A 23,369-nucleotide genomic window follows, 5' to 3' on the forward strand; every position below is an offset into this window, starting at 1 on the left:
GGTTTTGTTTCCTGTTAATTCATTATTCCTAGAGCTGACATGACATGTTGTAACCACTTTCAAGTGGCTGAAGGGAACTTTGAACTTCAACATTTCTTGCTAGTTTCCTTTCCCTCAGCCTGTGAGTTATTTAGCTGTGGCTACAACAAATCACAGAATATTTTGAGTTGGAATGGACCAAGAAGAGTCATCAAGTCCAACTCTTAAGTGAACAGCTCATACAGGGATTGAACCACAACCTTGCTGTTATTAACACCAGACTCTAAGCAAATGAGCTCATCTCAGTGTTAAATGCTTTTTTTAAAAAAAATAGGAAATAATACAAATTTACAACTATGATAAAAATTGAGCCTGAATTTTAAAACAATAGAATTGCCTACCCACATACAAAAATATAACTGTATTTTATATAATAATAATAAAAAAAAATCAAATTCATGAAACTGATTAAGTCCATAGAACAATGAAAATTAAAAGACCACTTAAATATACAAAGTTAATACTCACTGTAGTTGTGTAAAATTGATATTTTGAAACTTTAGAGGCATCTTAAAAATTTTTATTTAGCATATTGAAAAACAAATGTTACAAAAAATTTTCTATAAACATAGGCAAAAATGCTTAAATAGGATAATTTAATGTAAACCAAACCCCTTTAAAATATACAATACTGTAATCAGAGGTTATTTATATCCAGTGAAGAGAGAACAACCTTCACTTATGTTAATATCATCTAAGCAAATCATTAATTTCCATAATTTCTTAAAACAGTGCCACCTTTAAGTTAGTTTAGTAGCTAAATCATTTCAGTCCCAATACAAGGTGAAATTCAATGTTACATTCAGAAGTGGGAAAGGCAATATCCTGACTGTTCATGTCATCAGTCAAGACAGCACTGCATTCAGAGCTGCAAAACCTTAGAGAGGTACAACTATAAATTTATATTTATTGCAAGACAATGCAATTACAGGATAGGTAAAACAAAAAGAAAAAAAAAGCTGTAAAAACCCCAGTACAAATAAAATTTTATTTTTCAATCAGGTTAGAAAAGCCAACCACAAAACTAAGCTATTTTCCCACATTTCACAAAACAGAACAAGCAATTTGTGAGTTGACACTATTCCAACATGGAGAAAACTGTTCATGTTTGTAGAGGAAATGCATTTGCACAACTGTCCCACACAGGTTTTGTTTAAATATTAAATCTATTCACCAAGACATAAATTTATAGCCCACAATGGCTTTCATACTCATGTACTCATGGAAAAGGCATTGTCCAATTAATTCAACTCATAGATCACTAAGTTTTTGGTTGTGACTTTTTTTTGGAATGGCAAGCATCAATTTTGGATTGCACATAAAAGTATCTACAGGACACAGTAATAGGATAAAGTAACATACTCAACTTAGGAGCCTTCAACAGTGGCAGTGGAATAGAGAGTAAAGAAAACACAGAAAGAAGGGAAGATCCAGCTCATCTCTAAGCTACTAGAGCAGACTGCCCATATTCAGGGATGAGCACAGCTGCTAAAAAACCTAATGCAACATGGGTGATGTCCATGCATTTCCTCCAGGGAAGTCCTATATCCTGACAAGGAAGTTACTGCTAAAACTCCCATCTGTGCTGGCAGGCACAGGAGGTGCCAATATGGCACAGACACTGAAGTACCAGCTCTTCCTGAGGTGGTTCCTGCATGCTGGGTGAGGCACTTTGTTCTGCTGAGTCTGCCTAAAGCAGTTCATTTATTAACTCTTGCTCGGTTTGAAAGGAGCTTTAACTTCCACAAGTGGCAATTCAGGATTCACAAGAGCTAAAACCACTTCAAAAGAAAAGGTCTGACAGTCCACAAACAAAACCCAGGCAATTTTTACTACAAGTGTCCAAAATATACTGTATTATCTACTCATCTTAATATATGTATTATATATAATGAATATAAATACAAATTATAGTTTTGACAATGGAGTCAGGAGTTTGGCCAGGAGTTCATCTCTAATAAAACTTGCCTTAGCAGCTGAAGATCCCCAGCACGCAACAAAGGCAACCTACTCTTTGTCAGAAATGACAACTCCTGACTGCACCTGTCAACAGGTTAGATCATATTCTTATCAAAGTGAACATTTACACACCCATCTATAACCATCCACTTCCTTCCAGTCTCCTTCACAAAAATCCTTTGGGAACAGTTGGGCCAAGGCCCCATGAGAGGGACATTGAGAGCAATTTCAAACAGATGGCACTGCCATTTCATCTGGGGTGTTTGAAAACAAGACAGTTCGGGTTTCTGTTGTAAAAAAGTCAACATAACATAATTCAGGGCTCAACACATTTCCACTGGTGTTAATTGATTAGTAGAACACAGAAGAGTACTAAGCTAATGCCATGCTACTTGGTGTGGGAAGAAAGAAAACTGAAACTCAATACTCAGAAATTAAACTGAGCAATTAACTTTTAAATCAACCTGTAAAAGAAGAATCACCACACTAGAGTTTGTACCACCTAAACCAAGTGGATGAAATTCTGTACAAGCCTGTATGTAACTTGCATCCATCTCTTCAGCCTCACAAAGTCACTCCACACTAATGCTTGGGGTTATGCCTGCATGTTCTTAGAATTCCTTGATGGAATGGGTAAGCAATAAATTTATTTGTTGTTGAAAAAAGATATTTATATTTTCTGCAAAGAATTCACACAGGCACCAGTACAAGGTGTACACAAGGTACATGTCAGTAGGCAAGGGAGCATTAGAACTTGAGGAAAGGGTTTATAGCTGGCAAAACCTTGAGGAAGGTTTTCATATTTGGGGGAAAAAGGAAGTCACAGACACTGAATTCCTTTCCTTTTTCTCCCTTTAAAAAGGAAAGCAATGCCTTTGGGTGTATGTGCTTATAGATTACATCCTGGTCCCAGTGAAAATCACAGTAGGAAGTCCATGATCAGGATTTTTTCCACTCTTAAATACTTCACTATTACTGTTGCATGAACTTTCAAGATCTGAAGTTAACATATGCACACTTCTCACCTCTAGAATACAAAAGTAAAACCAGATAGGAAAACAGGAAAGGCAAAAACTTACACCATTAAATTCACCAATTAGTGTCTTGAATTGTCAGCTTCTAAGCATTTACAGAATTTTGAGCTGTAATAGCAAAAGCTTTAGAACACACCTCTCCTGCTAGGACTCTGCAATTATTGCTCTTACACCAGCATTCTCTACAAGAGATCCTGGTTTGAACACAAAGGCTCCCATCTCCTGAGGGCCAGGAGAGGCTGCAGCATGCAACAAAAACTGAGGTGAGAAAAAGGAACAAACCAGACAAGAGGCAATACTAAAAAATCAGTCCCCTCTAGTGTAAATAACTATTAAAACATTGCTTAAGGATTCCCTATTGCAGGGAATTCTGACAGTCTGCATTAAGAAAGGGGAGGGAGATCCCACAAATTTTGTGGGGAATGTGGACAGTGTTTGGAATAAAACAAGTGACATCCTTCAAAACAGAGGTACTTTTGAGAAGTATGACAGAGCACCACATCTGTATCTGCACTACACTCTCAATACAGATTCCTTATCTTTTAAGACATTTGATAGGAGAAAAAAAAATCCCAAACCCAAAGAACGAGTGAACCTAAAAAAGGTGAAATTCATTGTATACAAGTCCGTTAAATTACAGAAATGCATAATAAGCCAAGATAAAGTGCTACAAAATGATTAATGATTTTTAAAAGGTCCATGGCATTCTTCTTGTTTTACTTAGTACTGGTGACGATGGGGGTCAGTGCAATGGCACTGGCTGAACTGGAGTTCACAATGTCTTCGTACTGTGGGGGTGGATCTAAATGCTGCTCCGTTTCAATCCTTCTCACACTGATCTCCCCAGTGGCTTCCTCATAGGAAGGAGGAGGATCACAGTTGGAGAGCCTGGTGGATATGGAGTCTGAGCGTGCATCCGAATAGCTGAGCCCCCCTGGGGAGAGCCCGGCGCCCTCGAACAGCTCCTCGGGCGGGGAATGCACAGCGCTGAGCGGCGGCGGGCGGGGCCCTCGGGCGGCGGCGCCCTCGCCCAGCGCTCCCCGGTACACCGACTGCCGCCGCAGCTTCTTCTTGAACAGGCACCTCCAGATGACAAACACCACAATGAGGATAACGAACAGGCCAATGATTAATGGAAATGCGAGGTAAAATGAATACCAGCTATGTCCTGTGTTACTTTCTCCCTGGAGTCCGTTTTTGTAGACTTTCCAGAACTCTTTCTAGAAGAGCAAGACACAACATGTCAGAAACTATAACACAGTTAATAGAAAACAAGCAATGTAAGCAAGTTGTTTTAAAGAATGAGGACAAAAACAAAGGTATTTCAAATATTGATGATTAAAATAAGAGCTGGCATGGATAAGCACACACAAACTTTCAATTTTTCTTCTCATGTGATTAGTGATACAAAAGGGATTTGGTTTTGTAAAAAACTCCTCAGCACTTTTAACATTCTTATATCTGCACTCAATGTTTACAAACATGCAGCAGAGACAGGACTAAGTGATAATACCCTCAGAAAAGGAAAAAACCAAACCACAAAACAAACTAGGAAAAACATATCTCAAAAGCCCCTGCCTAATCAGCATGCACATCAGCCATCCGGTGGATCAGAATCTGTCAGCACCACTCAAGGCACAAGTTTAGGGTTTGTTTGTTTTAAAATTGAAATAATACACTGGTACAATTGGACACAGAAACACCAGCTCACAGTGACAGACCATTCTGGCTAAGCACAACTATGCTGCACTGTCTTATCATAATTTAGACATGCCCCACCCTCTGGCTCATACAGAAATCACTGTCAGCTTAGTTTGAGTTGATTCAGATCCTCTGTTTACAGTTAAAAATAGCCCCATAAGCTATTTTTAAGCCCTGTGAGACCATTACACAGGTTATATATTCTAGAAACCTTGACAACACAGCTACAGAAAAATGGAACATAAAGTGAAAATATAAGCAAGCAAAAACAAAGATGAAGGGGGACACCAATACTTGAAAGTCCTCCTTGCTATATTAATATGAGCAAATGGGAGTACAAATATTGTGTTACCATCACATTTCTTCTGCAGTGAATGCTGTGAAGAAACAGCAAAAAAGAAAAGAATACCCTGCCTCAAAAGAGTAGCCATCCTCACCTGTAATGTCTCTCCTACTATGAAACACTTCCTCTGAGTTTTACAATCATAATTTAGAACATTTTAGTATACTTTAGTATAATTAAAAACCCCCAGAACCTGAAATTAATCACACCCCCCTAGTCCATGCCAGAATCTCTGAACTCTAGCTTTTTTTAAAAATGCACAGACTTGACCCTCTCACCCTCCTGCCAGCACCACATTAATTTTAAATGACAGCACACATTTCATGCAACTATTTATAAAATAGTCACCAGGTAGAGTTGAAATTGTAATTGCTCAGTTGCTAGCAAATGATGTATTTAGGTTGCAGACTGACTTTGTGCACAGACAAATCAGATTCATCATTTTATTTAGCTCAGGGCTGATGGCACATGATGAGCATTAAACAGAAAATGCCACCCAGAGGCAGCCTGAGTCCAGAAGCAGCACAATCCCTCTGGCATGGAGGTCAGGCTTTCCCTGTGCAAAGGCAGCACCAGGACACATGGACAAAACAAACACTATCAACACTTCTGGGTCAGGATTTACTCAGGTTTAGATTAATGCCATGTACATGAAACAACTGACTCCTGTAAATTTTCCTTTCCAAAGATAAATTCAGATGTTCTTATGTCTATGTGCAAATTCAAAAACCAAAACAATTTCAACTCCTACACCAATCCAGGATCAGGCAGTTTCCCTAAATTTTAAGTCTTGACTCTACAAGCAGATTGTCACAATGCCCCTCTTTGATGTGAACCCAGATCCGAATCATCCAAGCTGTGTCAGGTGGCACTGGCCTCAAATGAAGCAAGACAGACTGGAAAGATGGACTCTCAATTCTTCTCTACAAGGGCCCTCCTTGACATGTGTTCCACAGTGAACCCCAAACCAACAGTTCTGAGCTTAGAAAAATGTATTTTGGGGGGAACTAACACTGAAAAATGCCATCAGCTGCACAACTGAAAGCTTCTGGGATCTCTGCATGATAAAACCTGGCAGAACCAAACACCTCACCCTCTCCCCACCAGACCACCAGGCAATTAAGAATACCTATAACTTTTGCATCTGGTAAGAATACAGCTAACTAGATCACTTAGTGGAATAAATAAGATATTGCTAACTAAAAAAAAGCAGAAAAGGATTAAATAGGATTATGAAATCTTGCTGTATGTACTGGGACCAAACTTCCCACATCACTGTTCTGTGGCCTCAATGGCAGCAAAGAAATAAAATTGTAAAATGTTTGTTTTTAAGACCAAAGATTTACTGAAAGTCATTATATATACAGTGCAAGGATATGTAATTTTAAAGACTCTTTGGAGGAGAAAGGTAGTTTTGATGAAAAAGAAGAAATTACACTTCTCCCCTAACAATCTATTATGTGTTGCAGACTGCAGAGGAAAGGCACCTTCTCCACTAGAAGGGTAGTAAATAGTGACTGGTCTTTGAATATTGCTTCCACATTACTTCTAAGTCAGATCTATCTGCTGTAGAAAATGTCTTTGTATCTTCAGAAAGCTGAAGCAGTTTCTCTCCTTGGCACTCTGCTACTCAGCAAAGCAGCAGAAAATCTGTTCTGTCCCCCCAGAGTGGCAGGCACTTAGGGCAGAACAGGGTGTGATGCTTTGGGGATGTCTGACTTGGTGATGTGACCAGACAAATGCATAAAGAGCTAAAAGAGTGTAAACTGCCTTAAGGATTAAAGTAGCTTAATGTCCTTTTTCATTTACATGCAAGGCAAAGAAAACTCAAGACAGTTGAGACACTCCCCACTCCCTGGTCAGAAATTACTTTATGTCTAACACTGTCTTACATAGACAGAGGTATACAGTTCTGCACACAGATGAAAAACACCTGCTTAGTCATTAAAAAAAAAATCTTTAAATGTTCTTCATGGGAAAAGAAAAAAAAACCAACCAACCAATAAACAACTCCACAAAATCCCACAAGAAATAACCCTGTTAGCATACTAGATCCTGGGTTCCCAGCTTGCATTTTTGCCAGTCAGCTCTCCAAGAGAAGCACAAAGACTTTCAGCCCCAGACTGCCACAACTGACAGGAACTGCAGGAAATGCATCCTTCATGTCTGAACTGCACAGCTGCCAAGCTCTCCCTCTGCTCTGCCACCCACAGCTACACTGCAGAGTAAAGGGATGGTGCAGGAGGAGGACAAGACTTCTAGTCACAGTCAAATCCTGCCTAACAAAGCCACAGACAACTTAGATGAGCTTACACAGTGTGAGGATTTGTACAAACTGCTGTTTGTAAAAGAACTACGGCTTGAAAAAGACCAAGAGGGGGAATACTGAAAATTTACAAAGTATCAGTAAAATTCATACAGAAAGTTAAAGAGTAATTTATAAGCTGGAAAACTCCCAGAACAAACATCCCTCCCACAGCTGCTGGTTTCTTTAACTAACAACAGAAAGGACTTTCTGCTTGACAAAATTACTAACTTGTGATTAATGAAAAGGGCACTTCAGTAATCATTTATCCCTGAGTGCTGTACAACTGGGAATACCAGGTATAAAAGCCTTATAAGGCTGAAAAACTTAAGCAGGCCACAGAATCAGATAACTGCAATGGAAAATACTTAGAAAACATCTAACATATATTCCTGCCAAGAACTATTTTTCTGAGTGTACCTTAGTGCTTTGGCAAATCCAGTTTGAAATAATGAAAAGGAATTCTCAAAGGCATCCCAAAGGCAGTAACAGCAAATTTTTCCAGAATTCTGTTTCCCTTTCATTTGTAATTCTCAGAACAGAGTCAGAATCAGTTAGCTGGATCTGAATGCTGAATCAAATACGGGATCCACAAGTAAGTCAACACTCACTTGAGAATTTCAGGAGAGGCCTTTACTGCAGCTGGCAGCATTGTCATCCTCAAATGATTCTTTGTCAATTGCCTGACTTGTTTTTAAGGTGGACTGATAACAAGTTAGAAGACTGCTTGGTATTCCCCAGGCAGAGGGAGAGAGAAGAGCAGTGAAGGGAAGTGAGGGCACCTGCCACACTCTTCCCTTCTGGTCTGCCCCCACTTTCAAGTAGCAGGAAAAGATTCGTATCTTCTCATATGAGATTTATCCAGCATCCATAATTACACACAGAGCAACACTGGAAGTCTTACTTGATCTTATAATATTAGATCCAGTGTTGACAAGTTTTAAGCTGCTTACTAAGATTTTTAGCAGTAGTTTGTTTGTTTTGCTTGAATAAAGCAACAAAGAGAACTTGGCAATTTTTGCAATATTTAAAATTCACTGGAAATTTGCAACAGGAACGAAAATCTGTGACTTCCAGCTTTTAAAATCTTCATGCAGTTTGATTTAAAAAAATGAGTTAATGGAAATTAAATTAATATCAGTGCTACAATCACACTCAGACACTTAGCACACTAACCTTTGAATAAATCTTTTGGCCTCCCAACAACCTCTGACACCTGACCAGTGACCACATGCAGCTCTGCCTGCAGGCTGTAAGCACCACAATAAACAGCTTTACAAGGTCACACCTAGGGCTCACCTTATCTGTTAACTTCTGACAGTAATCATTGGAGACTGCTGAAAGAGTTCAAACACAGGCAGGCTGCTGTGCTGCTGCTGGGAGATACTCTCCCACATTTCACATATTTGTACCTTAAGAACTTCCATTAGCCAAAGTTGATTCCTTTTAATTAATGGTTCCAGACTGATTTAACTTCCCTTCATTTACATCACTGTTCTCTGAACCTGTACAAGCTTTTAGGATCTGAGACATCCTGTGGCAAGGCAGTCCACAGCTCCATTAGCCGTGGTGAGGAGAGACTTCTATTTGCTTTGAACCTTCCCGGTTTCCTTTGAGGCCCTCTCAGCTCTGCTATCAGAAGGATGGCAAGTGACTGACCTCAGCTCAGCCTTCATCTCACAGACATCATCACATATCCCCTGATTCAATTATTTTATCATCTATTGTTGTTATACAAGTCTTTCCATATCTTTGATCAATTGTCACACTTCTCTGGTCCTTCCTCTAATTTACTTTTAAAGAGATAGGGAGATAAGAGTCGTACACACTCAAGATGTGGGTAAGCTCTTTAATTTGATCCTTGTTCCTTTATTTCAGATTCTTAGAACTTGGGGTTCTTTCTTTTGGCTTTGTTTAACTGCTCAGCATTAAACTGAAGTCTTCATAGACTGAAATCCAGATCTCATTCCTGAATTCTGTTCAGAGCCAATTGTGTTATAATGAATGTCTCCAATTCCTCCACATGCATTACATTCGTCAACAAATAATTTCATATTCTATTTTACCCACAAAGTCCTGCAAATCCTTCCTTGTTGGCTCTAGCCCAACTTAATAGTTTTCTCTTTATAACTTAAAATAGTAATTTGGAATCTGTCAAAATCTTGTCTTGAAAATGCTGAATGGCATGTATGCACACTTGACATACACAATGCTAATTAAAAACTCGTGCACCAAAAATAACTTGAGGGAACTGCTTGATATTCTTTTAATATTACAAATCTGCATGTTGCAGACCTGCCTAGAAGACTGCAGAAAAACAAAGAAGCAATGGGATAAGATAAAAAAATATAGAGATTAGACAAAAAGTTATCATGAGATAAGTAAGCCTACAGCCCCCATTTGAATTCCAGTCTATCTATACTATGAAAGCTTTGATCCTGTGCTTCTCTGCATACACTGGATCATGTTCCCAGTGCACTGCATCCATTCCCTTCCCCTGGGACACAGATGTTAAGCATTACTAAGTGGCTGTGTGGATGGATATGTTGGGGACAAAGCCCAAGTACATGAGGCTGGTCAGGCACCACTGCACATTAGCAGAGCCTGACCCATTAGCAACTCCCCACAGCAGAACAGAGCAGCCAGGGAAAAAGGATACAGTGGTGGAAATGGATAAAAGGTTAGGATCTTATTGAAAGCTTCTCCAACACTTGTGGCAGAAAATAAATGCAATTATTTCTATTTAACTACTTCCCAAATACCTCTGGCAAGGGAAATGCTAATTACCATAGCAAAAAATGTTCCTAAATGAGAGAAAGAAGCTGAGAGACAACATGTTTAGGTTATGTTTTCTCTAGTGACCGAACAAAAAGCAGTAGTGATGTTGTGTTAGAATTTTATACAAGTTGTCTCATTGTACACATTATTTTTAATTACACAATGAGCTATCATTAGGAATAGTCATGCCAAGTCAAGTTTGGGAGGTAAAAACACCTGTGTGCAGGCACTTCAGAGCTTCAGAAAGAAGCAGCTTTGAAGGGAAACCACATGTCCTACAACTTCATTTTAATATATCAGAAAATTCTCATGCCAGCCTCACCCATTTCCCCAGCTATGTGTGAGATACAGACCAACACCATCAAAAAATGCCAAGAACTGAAAATGTCCAGTATGCCTTAACAGACTGTTGTTTTTTGATGTGGAGCTCAACCATTGAAGAGTGGAACGTATCACCTGTGTAAATTTCAGAACAAATCTGCAAGGTTCCCTGTGCCACTCTGGCCACTAAACTGCCTTGCCAGTACAATTCCCTGTGCAAAAACCAAATCTAATGTAATGCTGGAAAACACACAAGCACTCAGCACATCCAGAAGTTTACTGTAAATACACCCCACCCATCTTTACATACAAAGTAAAACATACCGTTTTTTCCTCATTTTCAAATGCTTCTCTTGCTTCTTCATAGCTGCAGATTTCTTCTCTGCATTCATGTTCTATGTCACCTTGCTTTATTTCTTCCAGAAACGTGTTGGCTCTTGGGTATCTTTTTAACACAGAGTTGGCTTTGTCCTCTGTTAAGAACACTGAATAAGAAGAGGAGAGTCAACAAAGGTCACTTCTAAAATAGACACCCAAAACCTCACGCTAGAATTGCTCCAAGAAAATACAACTTTGAGAAGTTTTTTCAAAGCCTTCTCCTTTATTTGATATGATAAAAGGCCTTTCCTAGTTTTGCTCACTGTGGTGAATAGTTGGGCCTACAATTCCAGTAGTTATTGCTAAAATATCATAAATGCACAGCCCTCAATTCAGCACCACAGTCATGGGTAGTGAAACAAGACTGAAGCTGGTGCCCAAGAAGAGTCCTTGGAAGACACAGGCACATGCTCAGCTCAAACTGACACTGAACAAACAAATCCTGCTTGTCAACATCCCAAATGATGTTTGCTGCTGCCTGGGGGCATCACAGCCAGAATGCTCTGAAGGTTTTGATATAAATATTTATGACTCTTACCCAGAGTCACAAACACCAGACAGCTGCATTTATCAATGTTTAAGTCTATAAGTTTTCTTAAGCAACTTTGAAGCAGACTTGCTCCCTTCATTCCTGAACTTTTCAACCAGTAAATGGGAGCTCTTCTGAGGGTGTGAGGGGAAGTAGCCTCTATTTTTCTGAATCATATAGAAAACCTCACCTTATTTGATGAATCAACCAAAACAACCCTAAAAGGCAACCCATGTTCTGACACAGGTATTCTTTATTTGCTTCCCTTAGTTTGCTGTCCAAGGAGGAAAGCTGGAAGCAATCTCTTTTCTTCTGATGTTCCAGCTTTCCATCAAACTCTCTGACCCAAGGATTTTTACATATGCAGTAACTGGGAACACTTTGGAATCCATCAGCCTGAATTCCCCAGGAGGTACATCTGCAGTGCATGATGCAGGAATTCTCCAGGTATTCCAGGTCAGGTCAGGAACATCAGATCAGTGCTACACTGTTCCTGGGCTCTGAGTGCCAGCAAGAGGGGATAATGATTCAAGGCACTGCCACACTAATGCATTTGTAGCACTTTCTTGGCTACACAAGCATTTGTGCATTGCTTCATTTGCAGTTAGTCTGAAGGGTCTTTTTTCCCTTAATCATCTGATTTTTAATGTTATAAAGGGTGGGCAGCAAGGAAACTGTGTTTTTACTTTAGAAACAAGTGGTGGTATTTGCCAGCACAGATTAGCATAATTAGGCATAACTAATCTCAGCTTTTTTAATGTCTGTGGTATAGAACTGTAATGGATCTCCATGGCCAGGCTGCAGGGGTAGCTTCTGTGAGAAGCTGCCAGAAAATTACCCTGAGCCAGTGGAGAAGGAAGGGGAGGAGGTGCTCCAGGTGCCAGAGCTGAGATTCCTCTGGAGCCCAAGGTGCAGACCATGGTGGAGGGGGTGACAGAGCAGCTCTGGGGGCACCTGGCATCCAGCCAGGGTCAGTCAGTCACAATGTGGTTACAAATCATGAGACAGTGATCTTCCTTTTGCAAAGGATTACAGGAAGATGTGAGATTGAATTCCAAACCAGCACTGACTCCTGTGCTTGCAGCTGAACACATTACATCCATGCATGCATCACACAAATCACCCTGCTCATGAGGATGCCAGGGCTTCAGTGCATCCAGCCCTGCAACTGCACCTACTGCAAATTTGGTTTTTCTCAGCACCACAGGTGAGCACATGGACATCTATTGTGTAATTCATTGACTAAGTAACATAGAAACCAATATTCAGAAATCTCTTCAAAAAGGAAAGAGTAAGAGATAGCTTTTTTTCACTTTCCACACAATTCCCCCTCACTTCCCTCTAGGCCTGAATAATTTGGTTTCTCTCAGCCTCATGCCTCAGTGATCAGCCCAAGGTGATGAGCTGAACAATTCATCCATATGAGGAATGCAGCACACAGCCATGCCTGGGGATGGACTGCAAGTGCTTCTTCTACTTCCCCCAATTCCTCGTGGGCATTCCTGAAGGGAACAAGTGTCAGGCCAGACTCTCCTAAGAGTGTCCATGTGTAGAGGCACTGAAGAGTAGATAATGCACTATAAATTAAGTTTCCCTTCCTCCAGCAGATAAAATGTAGGGAATTTAATTTCATGGCTGGAACCCATCCCCAAAAAGAGCAATGAGAGAAGTGATGACAGCTTTGTATTGAATGCAGAAGGAAAAGAAACACAGGAAAATGCAGACAGATGAAAATACCCTGATTTACAGATTCTGGCTCTCAGAAATGAGATACAAATAATTGTTTCTGCATGCACTTTCCAATTTCCAAAGAGAATAAAGGTTTTTAAATCTGGTATATTAAGAAATATTGTATTTGATATATATTGATATGAGTTTTTAGGTACTACTTAAGTTTTCCAACAGGAAATAATCATACATTTCTGAAATGCATTGATGAAGAACAACAAAATGTTAATTCAGTTCAAGAATGGACAATATTTGACTATCTAAACCTTCAAAGTTTTTATTTAACAACTCATATTCAGAAAGTCTGTCTTCTCTCTCATACAGTACACAAAATGTTCATACTACAGAGACAAAAAAAGCCTGCTGAGGAAAATAGACTGCATCCCATCTTATTTATGAATGTATCTGATAAATAAAAATCTCTGGCTAGTCTAGACCTGGAATGCCTTTTGAGTCTGCAAGGGTGGAAATAAAAATGAAGTAAATTAACTTGTTTGTTTGGATGTGAAATTTTTAATGCTTCGCATAATCCTAGTGACTTCAAATCCTGTTGAGAAGTCAATACAAATGTACCAAGGAAATAAAAACCTGCAATTGAAATACAGGGATTTAATGAGAATCAGGCACTGCCTGATGAACCTTATAAAAAAAGATAATGGAACTGTATTGCAGAACCCATTCTGACTTCTTAGTATTCCAGGGCCATAACCATGTAGATGCTCAGCTACAGTAGGATAGGAGTGTGCAAAAAGCCCACTTGGGCTGGGTGCCCACCTAGCTAAGCCACAGCGTGGCTGAATTCACTGCAGCTGTTACTGTGGAGCTCAACACAATCAGGGAAGAGTTCATGTGTAAGAATAAAGAAATGAAGCAAGATAAGTCACTTTTTCACTTTGTTAGGGAGATTAACTAGCAGATAAAAGAGAAGTCAAAATCATTATTTTGGCATTATACATGTAAAAGACACAAATCATCCAAAGTCTCTTCTACTTCCCCAATTTTTGTAGGATATAGATGAAGTTATACAACTACCAAATTTAATGCATTTAAATACATCACTTCTTCAGACATGCTTGTGCTGTGTATGTAACTGCAATAAGTGGCTTTTACCAAGTTTTTATGTATCAAAAAGCTTCCAGAGACTTAGTTTCACCTATTATTATTGAAGAGAACAACACAGTCAGATCAATTTATTACACCCCCTCTGGAAAGGCTGCCTGCTATCCTGGTAGTGAATGGATACTCTACCAAGGTGAAACTCAATCAGAACTGGAGCCAGGCACAGACACAAGAGGATAAATATTTTGCAGCCTGCCAGGTGAAGCTGACACAGGAAAAGGAAAAAGGCTTTAGGTCTGTAGTGACAGAGGGAACAGGGAGCAGCAGAGTGGGAAAAGAATTCTGAGACACTGAAGTGCTGCTGAAGCAAAGCCTGGGGCAGCCTGGACACCAAAACCAGCTCCACTGAGACCAGGATTGAGCTTCCTTTTTTGACTCCTTACCCATCTAAGCAGACTAAAATCACCAGTAAACAGTAAAAACAACATTTTAGCTCTAAATTCAAAGCTCCTGCTGCTATTACATCTTTCTGTAGGTCATCTTAACAAATCCATTTGGTTTGAATTTGTGCTTTTACTTACAAAGTTTAAAAAGTGACTTCTGCTCTGAGAATCAGGAGTTACAGAGACAAGCTTAAAACCAGTTAAAAGTAAAGTACTCCAGGCTGGACATTCAGCTCTGTGGTCTTCATTCTGCAACCAGCTTTCAAAGGGCAACAATAAGGCTGTGATGATTTTTATGGTCTGCAAATAATTTCTCTGTCAGAACAGTTGTATGATTCCAGCTCAGTGTGGGCACAGTGCTCATCATCTGTAACATCAAAGCCAGTTCAATGCCAGAGGGCATCTTTTGTGCAAAGAGACTGGGATTATGAGCAGAAGAGTGTTGGGGTGTGTTACTGTCTGCTTAACAGGAAATAATGGAGAATGTACACTCATCAGTAGGTTAAACTTACCACTATCCATGGTGATTGCTGGCAAGGCCGGGAGCTTGCAAATATCAAGTCTGTAAACAAAAGAGCAAATATCCTGATGAGTTTGCAAATTACAATCAACTTGGACAAGTTTCTCTTGATTCCCAAATACTGGTATGAATACATCAGTATTCAAAACTCCATGATGAAAATGAACCCCTCTTTTGAGTTTTACCTGTACTGCAGGCAGGCTGATTTCAGTAGTATAGGAATACTATCCAAGGAAAAGATAACCTGTGAAATGGTAAATGCTTTAACAGTTTTCAAGGCTTTTCAAATTCAGAATATCAAAAATGTTAATGTGAAATAAGAGGGTGTGTATTATTTCAAACAAAATGCAACCTGTTTTGCCTAACTGAACTTTAAAGGCATTGCATTCTCCAGTGTAATTACTTATGACTTTAACTAAGACTTAAATTCACTCTGCAGAGATCATCAAGTCAACTCATTATCTTTAGTCTATAGATCAGATTTTGGAAATCAGAGTGAACATATGGAAATTCATTCAGAGTCAGGTACTGATTAAAACAGGATGCCTGCATAAAGTTCAAGGGTAGAACAAGACTGTGATTTGGCAGAGGAATTGCACTACATGAGAGGATCCCAACTTGCCCTACAAGAACTTACACGTACTTTGTAACTTGGAAAGAGAACAGACAGGAGATGCTCTCAGTTGAGAAAGTGCCTGAAGCTCACTGCACCCAGCAGGCAGAGAGCCAATAAGAACTGCATCTGGAGGAAGCAGGAGCAGTGCAGCTCCCTGGAATCTCTTTTGGCATGGGAAAGTCAGGGAAATAAAAGCTTTCAGCAAAGTAAAAGGTGCAACTGCCTAACCAAGTGAGTAGAACACCACGAGGTTAAAGGTCTTTTTATTCATAAGTTACCTACTCCTAAGGGCTAGCACCAGCCTTCAGAGGCCACGTTACACATCAACATATCACAGCACCCAAATGTCCTCACTTTCCAGAAATCCAAAGCCTCATAAGCAAACCTTTCTGTAAAAAGGGTTGGCCATGGTTGTTGTAATAAACAAGAGGGAAAGCTGATATTCCCAGCCTGGCCTGTCCAACACTGCAACTCCTCATGCAAGAGCAGACTGCAGTACTTGCATGCTGAGCTGAGTGGGGCTCCATGAAGACATCCCAGCCTGCTAACAAAACTGTAGGAGTTTGTTACTTTGTTACCACAAGATAAGGGACGAAGGAGCAAACTGATTTAAAAACAAGTTAATCAAACCTCTGTACAGGCAAATAAATGTGAATAAAGAGCAAACATTAAGGCACTCTGAAATCTCACCACCATAGTGTATAGCTTGTTGTTACTAAGTATTGTAGGTTGACAGAAGCAGAGGGCTTAATTTTTTTTTCAGAATGTATATAAAATCTCTTTTAATACCCAGAATTTTTCTCAGCAGACTACTCTATGCCAACACAAATGACCTATGCTTTTTGCTTCTTGAATAAAAATAAAATTAGTGTCATTTAATGATTAGTCACATAGTCACAACCCAAATATCTGTGATGAGGAAACTGCTAAACTTATTAAAACAAACAGGCCATGAAAGATTTGGCTAGTGGTCTAACTATTTTCCTCACCCCTTACGTTATTATTTTCTTTTGCCATTTATTACCCAACAGTTTCAGTCAGCTGGTTTAGCATCAGCCCCTCACATAAACACACATCAACAGAAGAGGCAGAAACCAGGAATTCTCCCTTGCTCTGTCAAGTGGCAGCAATGCAAGGAATTAAACATACATTTCCTCTGCTTCTCCTCTTGAATGGGGTCATTTCTTTGCAATAAATTTCAGTTACTCTTTAATGTTTCACCCTTTTAACAAAACTTGAGTGTGGATTTCTACAACATTAAAAAAAAAAACAAAACAAAACCAAGACAGAATACAAGCATACACACCCATGAGTCCCAACCCCTCTGATGGCTCTGCCTGCTTGGAACTGTGTTGGGAAAAAGGGGACTTTGTGCCTCCCCCCTGCTATGGGATATTTTCCACCAGGAGCAGTGCAAGTCACTGCCTCTGCCTTGGCACTTGGTACTTAGCATGTCATGTTCTCTGGGAATGAGCTCCAGAACACTGACTCACAGGCTGGGGAAATGGGAGAACACAGGGAGAAGAAAAAGGAAAACAGAGGAGGTAGAATATATTTTAATTTCTTCAGTGAAAATTTTGTTAGGGGCTAGTGACAAAATAAAGTGTTGCTGAAGTGACTGCAGAACACAAATTATGTTTCACTTTACCTCCCTCATTATAGAAGGAAACAGTATGCCCTTCTCCAGGAAATATCAAATACAGCTTTTCAGTCAGGGGCTGTAGTGCAGAAACTTCCCTTCATCAATCCACATTAGATTTTTACAGCAGTTACAAGCATTCAGATCTCCCTGGAACTAATTCTGCCCATTCTCCAACAAATGTGTTTTCTCTCTCCTGACTTTCCTCTCAAACTTCTTCATTTCCAAGCTCCCACAAATCACAACTTTACCCTCTATTAACAGTTTCTTCCCCTAAAGGGAAGGAGTTTAATTACACTTTAGTCCTCTACTCTGACACTCTTTGTTCAAACCAACTAAATAGTTCAAAGGTGGCTTGGAAGAAGGGATTGAACAAAGACAAGTACAAAACCCTTTTTTACCATCAAAAGCCAGCTAATAAAGAGAAGAGGGCTGGTCACACCACAGGAGCATCCTGACTTGCTACTGACTCATTTATTCCTCTGTCCAACTCCTTACTTAGCTTCCTGCTTTTAAGTCTTCACAAACCTCGCATTACTGAAACACCAAAATTTGTTGTTTCATGAATCCCTCTTCTAAAAGGTTTTATCTCACCTTAGATATGTGACAACACAGTGCACAGCTGTACAGCCCTACACCCATGCTGAGTGTCCAATGGCAGCTGATCCAACCAGTATGTGACCTTTCCTGACTGCCTGCTTGTAGAATGCTTAAAAAACAAAACCAAAAACAATGAAGCACACACTTCTAGTAGGAATTGTAATGACTCAGTGGGAAACACTGAATTCTAGAGCCTGTGAGAGAGCCCAGGAGACACAGCAACACCACCCCTGCTATTTACCAGCAGTGCCCTGCTCACCACCAACACACTGCAGCCTCTCACCAAGGAGAAACATCCTGCATGAAAGGAATTAGTACTGAAATAACAAACCAAGCTATACATTTATAACCTAAATATTATTTTTCTCAATTCTGCAAGTACCCAAATCTTGCATACACTATTTATAAGCATAAAGCATAGAATACTTGTATACATAATTCCAAAGGTGGTAATCATATTCTAGCAGTGACAGTCTCTCAAACTGGGAAGGTAATTAATTTCAGCATTAAAAGCTGCTGTCTTAAGACAGTGTTCCTGCAGGATTTTGTTGCATTTATTAGGATAACCATCTTTGGCTGGCAGGCACACACCTCTCCTGAGTCCATTTCCTGACTCCAAGCTTAATGGCAACTTGTGTGCAGCACGTACCATGAAAGGGCAGGGGATGAGGCTGAAGGCACACAAACTGCTGCACTGTTCTCCCTCACTGTCATGTGCTCCCAGGACACAGAACATCCAGAACAAAGCCAGTCCTTAAGGCAGGGGAGGAGGAGAAGGGGAAGTAAGGTAATGTAAAGCAGCTGCAGTATTTTCTCTCCTGCTGTGCTAAAAAGGACTGAAAATACAGCAAGGCCCCCTGCTCCTCTCCCAGCTGGGGGGGATGTGCATGACAGCATCCAGGTAGGGAAGGGGAAGTGGCTTTTTTCCATCCTGCAACAGAACTCTGGCAAGTGGTGCAGCTGTTAACTTTAGTTTGTTTATCTGTACAATTCATGAAGCCCAAGAGCTACATAGATTCCTAAAGTTATCACTATTTAGGTTCTTCTGGTGCTTTTTATGAAAGCAGGTCGATTCCAGGGACACTGTTAACTAAAAGATCAGTAGACATTCAGTCTAAAAATAAACACTTTTTCTAGCTCCTAAGTCCCAAACCAGCTGCAATGCAACACCTGGAACACCCTGGGGGAGGTTTGTTTAGAAGAAATATTAAAACATTATCAATCTGACTTCCTGTGTAGCTATTTAATTATCTAACAGCCATTTATACAGAATGTATCATGTGCCTACCTAAAAATCCCACTGGCACATCTTTTCCACGCTTGGAAAAAGTACAATTTCATTTACAGTTATCTTCTTCCAAAGAGCTTTCTCCCCAGGAAAAGCATACCAAAGAATTTACACCAATTCAAATGCTGGAAAAATAGATTGATTTTTCTCTGAACAGGAATTCCATAGGATATGGGAGAAGCCTTATTTATTATGTCCAGTTTGCTTGCAAAAGCAAGATTTTCCAGGGAATTCAGTGGGAATGGAGAGGGAGGAAACACTTTGGAAACTACTCTGTCAGGTGAGGATGCAAAAGATTTATCCCACCTCAGACTACATGGGACAAGAGTAAAACAGATCTGGAAAACCTTCTGCTTTGTATATGCTATTTGATCACAGCATTATAAAACACCATCATTGATTTAAGCACCCAAAACCACAGAGCAGACCACCAAGAGGAACCTGTACTTAGCAGACTGCCACTGCACCTAAACCCAGTGAAACATCACTACTCACAGAAGGAGCATGCACAGGGCACAACAGCACCCTGAGAGCAGGGAGAAGGAACCTCCTCAGGACTGCAGAGACTGAGGCTGAGCCTCTGCCTCATCTTCATCACCCCTTCTTCACTCAGTGCTTTTTGTTCTGTTCAAGCTGTGGCAATATTCTGGCTGGTTATTTTCTGCATAGTTCCAGGGGTTCAAAGGGGGAATTGCTATAAGCTAAGCTATCTCTTCCTTCCTTTCTCTTTAAAAACCAAACAAGAACATTGTCCTGATACATCTTGGCAAGCAGGATATTTGGCAGGAGAAGTAACAAAACTCTTTGCAGAATTTTGGTGGATTGCATTGTTTAAAAACTCCTGGGGACCATGTGGGGCAGTTCCTGGGAGGCATAACTGAGCCCTTACATAACCATCTGTGTGGAAAGCAGAATTCCACCAATCCTCAAGAGACCATGCCTTTCCCAGCAGCCTGTAGAGTAGAATTTCAGACACCTCACTCTTCTGTAAGCCACTGTCAGAAGACATTGCTTTAGGTTATACAATTTCCTATGCCTTGGGAATTCAAATTTAAGCATTTAACTTGATAATCCATTGAAATGCTGATATAACAACAACCAATTCCTCTCCTTTTTCAAGTGAGAATGATGAACAATTAAGCAAAGCTTCCACAGTAGGATGTGTTTTTCTCCTGATTTTGTTTGGACACAAAACTGATGCTGTGTCACTTATCTATTCCACATTCTGTTCCTCTGCCACTGAGATTTCTTCCTGCTCCCACACATCTTCCATGAAAATCAATGACCACGAAGAACAGAGAAAACCCATTAAGGCTCTCAGGGAAGTGAAGATGGGTTTCCCAATGGCAGCAGCTCCCTCAGCAGTCACGGTGCCTTTGGCAGCTGGAAACCATGATCTGTTTTGCCAGCAGGAAGCACAAACACCGTGTCCAGCACCAGGCACAGCCCCACAGCCCTTTGCAAGGGGACAACTCAAGAAAGTTAAAGAGATGAGAACAGGGTAAGGGCACTGCCAGCACATGTGAGATGTCAGAACACTGTGATTTGGGGAAGCAGCTGGATAACAAGGATAAGCACGAATGGAGAGGAAGTCAGATTAATAGTGGGAAAGGTGAAAAGGTAACAGACAGGAACACAGCTTGACTCTGGATCTAGTGCTCCCTGCCCTAATTAGTGTTTGGGTGCCAGCTGACAAATCTAACTTGTCAACCACTAGGATATCATCTATTCTAACTCAGGCCTGAATAGCTGGACTCTTTATCTGAAGCAATTTCAGTGGCCATGAATAATAACCTCTAAGTGCATAATAATGGTCTCTATGCTGACTACACTCCCATCAGCCAGGAATGCAGAGCACTAGGAGAGCACCTGAGGAGCTGAACAGCTGCTGCTGAGAACCCAACACTTACATAACTCAAGAATTCTTCTCTGGGGTAGCTCTAATTTGCCTTCATGAGCTGAGCACTGTCTGGCAGTGGGACTGCAGCTCTCGGAGTTTATCTTCTGGTTTGCCTTCATTCAGAAATATCTCAGTCTGAAATCTTCCTGCAATGCAACCAAAGCACAGCAAGTAGTGACAACTGGAAGAATCCTAATTTGAGCCAAAATGCTACTGCAGATACACCCAAGGTGCACTGTGTGACCACACTCACAGCAGTAAGTAGTGGAGGAGGGAACCTCTATAAAAATGATTTCTCAGTAAAGAGCCAAAGGTTGTTATGTGGTGATAGTGAATGCTTGGGAAAAACTTTCTGTGAGGCTACAAAATTACTCTGATAAGTAAGTTGACAAAAACAAAGGTAATGTGAGGCTCTCTGTCAAAATAAAAAACAAATGAAACAATAAAACACCTCAAAAATAAAAAAAAATCTCACACAGTCAAAGAGATTTCTGAAGCAGTCTGTGTGCTTGTCTTTGGTCTTCAATTATGTTCAGTTATATTCTTGAAGCAGAAATTATATCCTGCTAATACACAGCACACCACAGGGCCCAGTCTAAGGCTAAACACCTGAAATACTGGAGGAGTTTCTCAGAGACACAGAGAGACAGCTAATCCAGGAACTGTGAGACAACCTAGCCAGCCCCCACCTCCCCAAACAAAAAAAGCACATTTTTCCCACACCCCCCTAAGGAGTGGAAACTCACAATTACAGATTACAAAATTAACAGTTTATGATCACCATCACTGATACTTTCAAAAATTTCTTCTCCAAAATGTTACCAGCTTTTAAGATAATAAAGTAACACACAAAGTCAATACATAATAAGCCAGACAAAGTACATGATCCCTTTGATACACATTTACAGGCGGTTGAAGTGTTACATAATGCATTGATAAAATCCTTTGTTGTACCAGTAAAGTGACAGCTACTTATTGAATATCTATCATGTATTTTTTTTAATTTATAGTAAGATAAAATAATCAATGGACCTGCTAGCACTTTTTAAGGAAAAAAACCCCACATGAACGGTATCAGAATACTGCAGAATGTTTTCACTCATAGCCTCCCTAAATTAGGAGCTTTGAATGTGCACTTATCTTATTTTCCTCCCCATTCTGTCCCTATTTTCATACAAATGAAACATTTGCATCTGTTCTCTAGATTACAAACAAGCCAGCTTTGATTTTGTAGTTCAGACCATCTCCCGCTGTTTTACAAACAAACTGAGGAATAGTCAGCAGCTCCCAACTTCAGCTGAAAACTGCATCGTATATGGATGAAAAATTACATGTTGCTATTTATTTGGAAAGAAGGAAAATATCCTTTGTGTTTAAATCATCACTGTGTAACAAAGCTCTCAGTTCAGAGAAGGCAGACCTTCAGCAGATCTAACTGTAACACACTGCAGCCAACCATTGCTCCCCACTATGTGAGAAACTGGAGGGCACCCACTGACCTCAGCTGACACAAATGTAAATCAGCAAAGGATCTGAAATTTCACAGAGTGTATAATTCATGGCACTTGCTGCCACAGGATGCTGCTCAGGACAAAAGCAGAAATAGATTAACACAAAATGAAATCAATAAATGAGGGTGACATTTGGGGATTACTATAACACAACTCTCCAGATGTAGCTTATATTGGTAACTGCCTTGGCTGTGAAAGGAGAGGAGCCCAGTATGAAATGGGTAACTCCATCCAGTTCCTCTCCAAAGTGGTTTAAAACTGGATTAGGACCAGAGGAGTAAATATCAGCACATTACACCATGACACAACCAGAAACTGAGTTGATAGTTGGCATGTGGTCTCTTTACAGGTCCTACTCATACCTGCAATCTCTCTTTTTCATTGCCTCTGGTCTCCCAAACCAACACATCAAAGCATTCAGAATAAATAGAGAGTGGAGTACAACAGTGCTTTCTGCCTTTTAAAAGCATAAATGGGTTAGGTATGGAAGGGAAAAAAAGTAAAGAGTGCTACCTTTATTTTAGATTATACCTCTCTAGAGGTGTGAGACAAGGGCCAAGGAACAGTCTGGGCACAGTCCATTGACAAAAATGTCATTTCATTACAGGTACAGTGTTGTCTGCTCAGAAAGGTCACAAGATCAAAGCTAACAATGCACCATTTATCCTGCTCTGAAAC

At 40.2% G+C, this 23,369-nt stretch overlaps 1 protein-coding gene across 3 annotated transcripts in view; it reads right to left on the minus strand.

Moving 5' to 3' along the window:
• Positions 1-556: 556 nt before the first annotated feature.
• PRRG1 (proline rich and Gla domain 1) overlaps positions 557-23,369 on the minus strand; it is a 30,916-nt gene continuing 8,103 nt past the window's right edge. For all 3 annotated transcript variants that reach the window (XM_064706843.1, XM_064706850.1, XM_064706834.1), the window contains 3 exons: positions 15,130-15,179; positions 10,805-10,965; positions 557-4,252 (listed from right to left, as the gene is read on the minus strand). In XM_064706843.1, the coding sequence (XP_064562913.1) occupies positions 3,749-4,252; positions 10,805-10,965; positions 15,130-15,139 (675 nt within the window). In that variant the 5' untranslated portion in view covers positions 15,140-15,179 and the 3' untranslated portion in view covers positions 557-3,748. The remainder of the gene's footprint in view (positions 4,253-10,804; positions 10,966-15,129; positions 15,180-23,369) is intronic.

Source organism: Zonotrichia leucophrys, chromosome 1 (assembly GCF_028769735.1).
Source record: "Zonotrichia leucophrys gambelii isolate GWCS_2022_RI chromosome 1, RI_Zleu_2.0, whole genome shotgun sequence".
Taxonomy (NCBI): Eukaryota; Metazoa; Chordata; class Aves; order Passeriformes; family Passerellidae; genus Zonotrichia; species Zonotrichia leucophrys.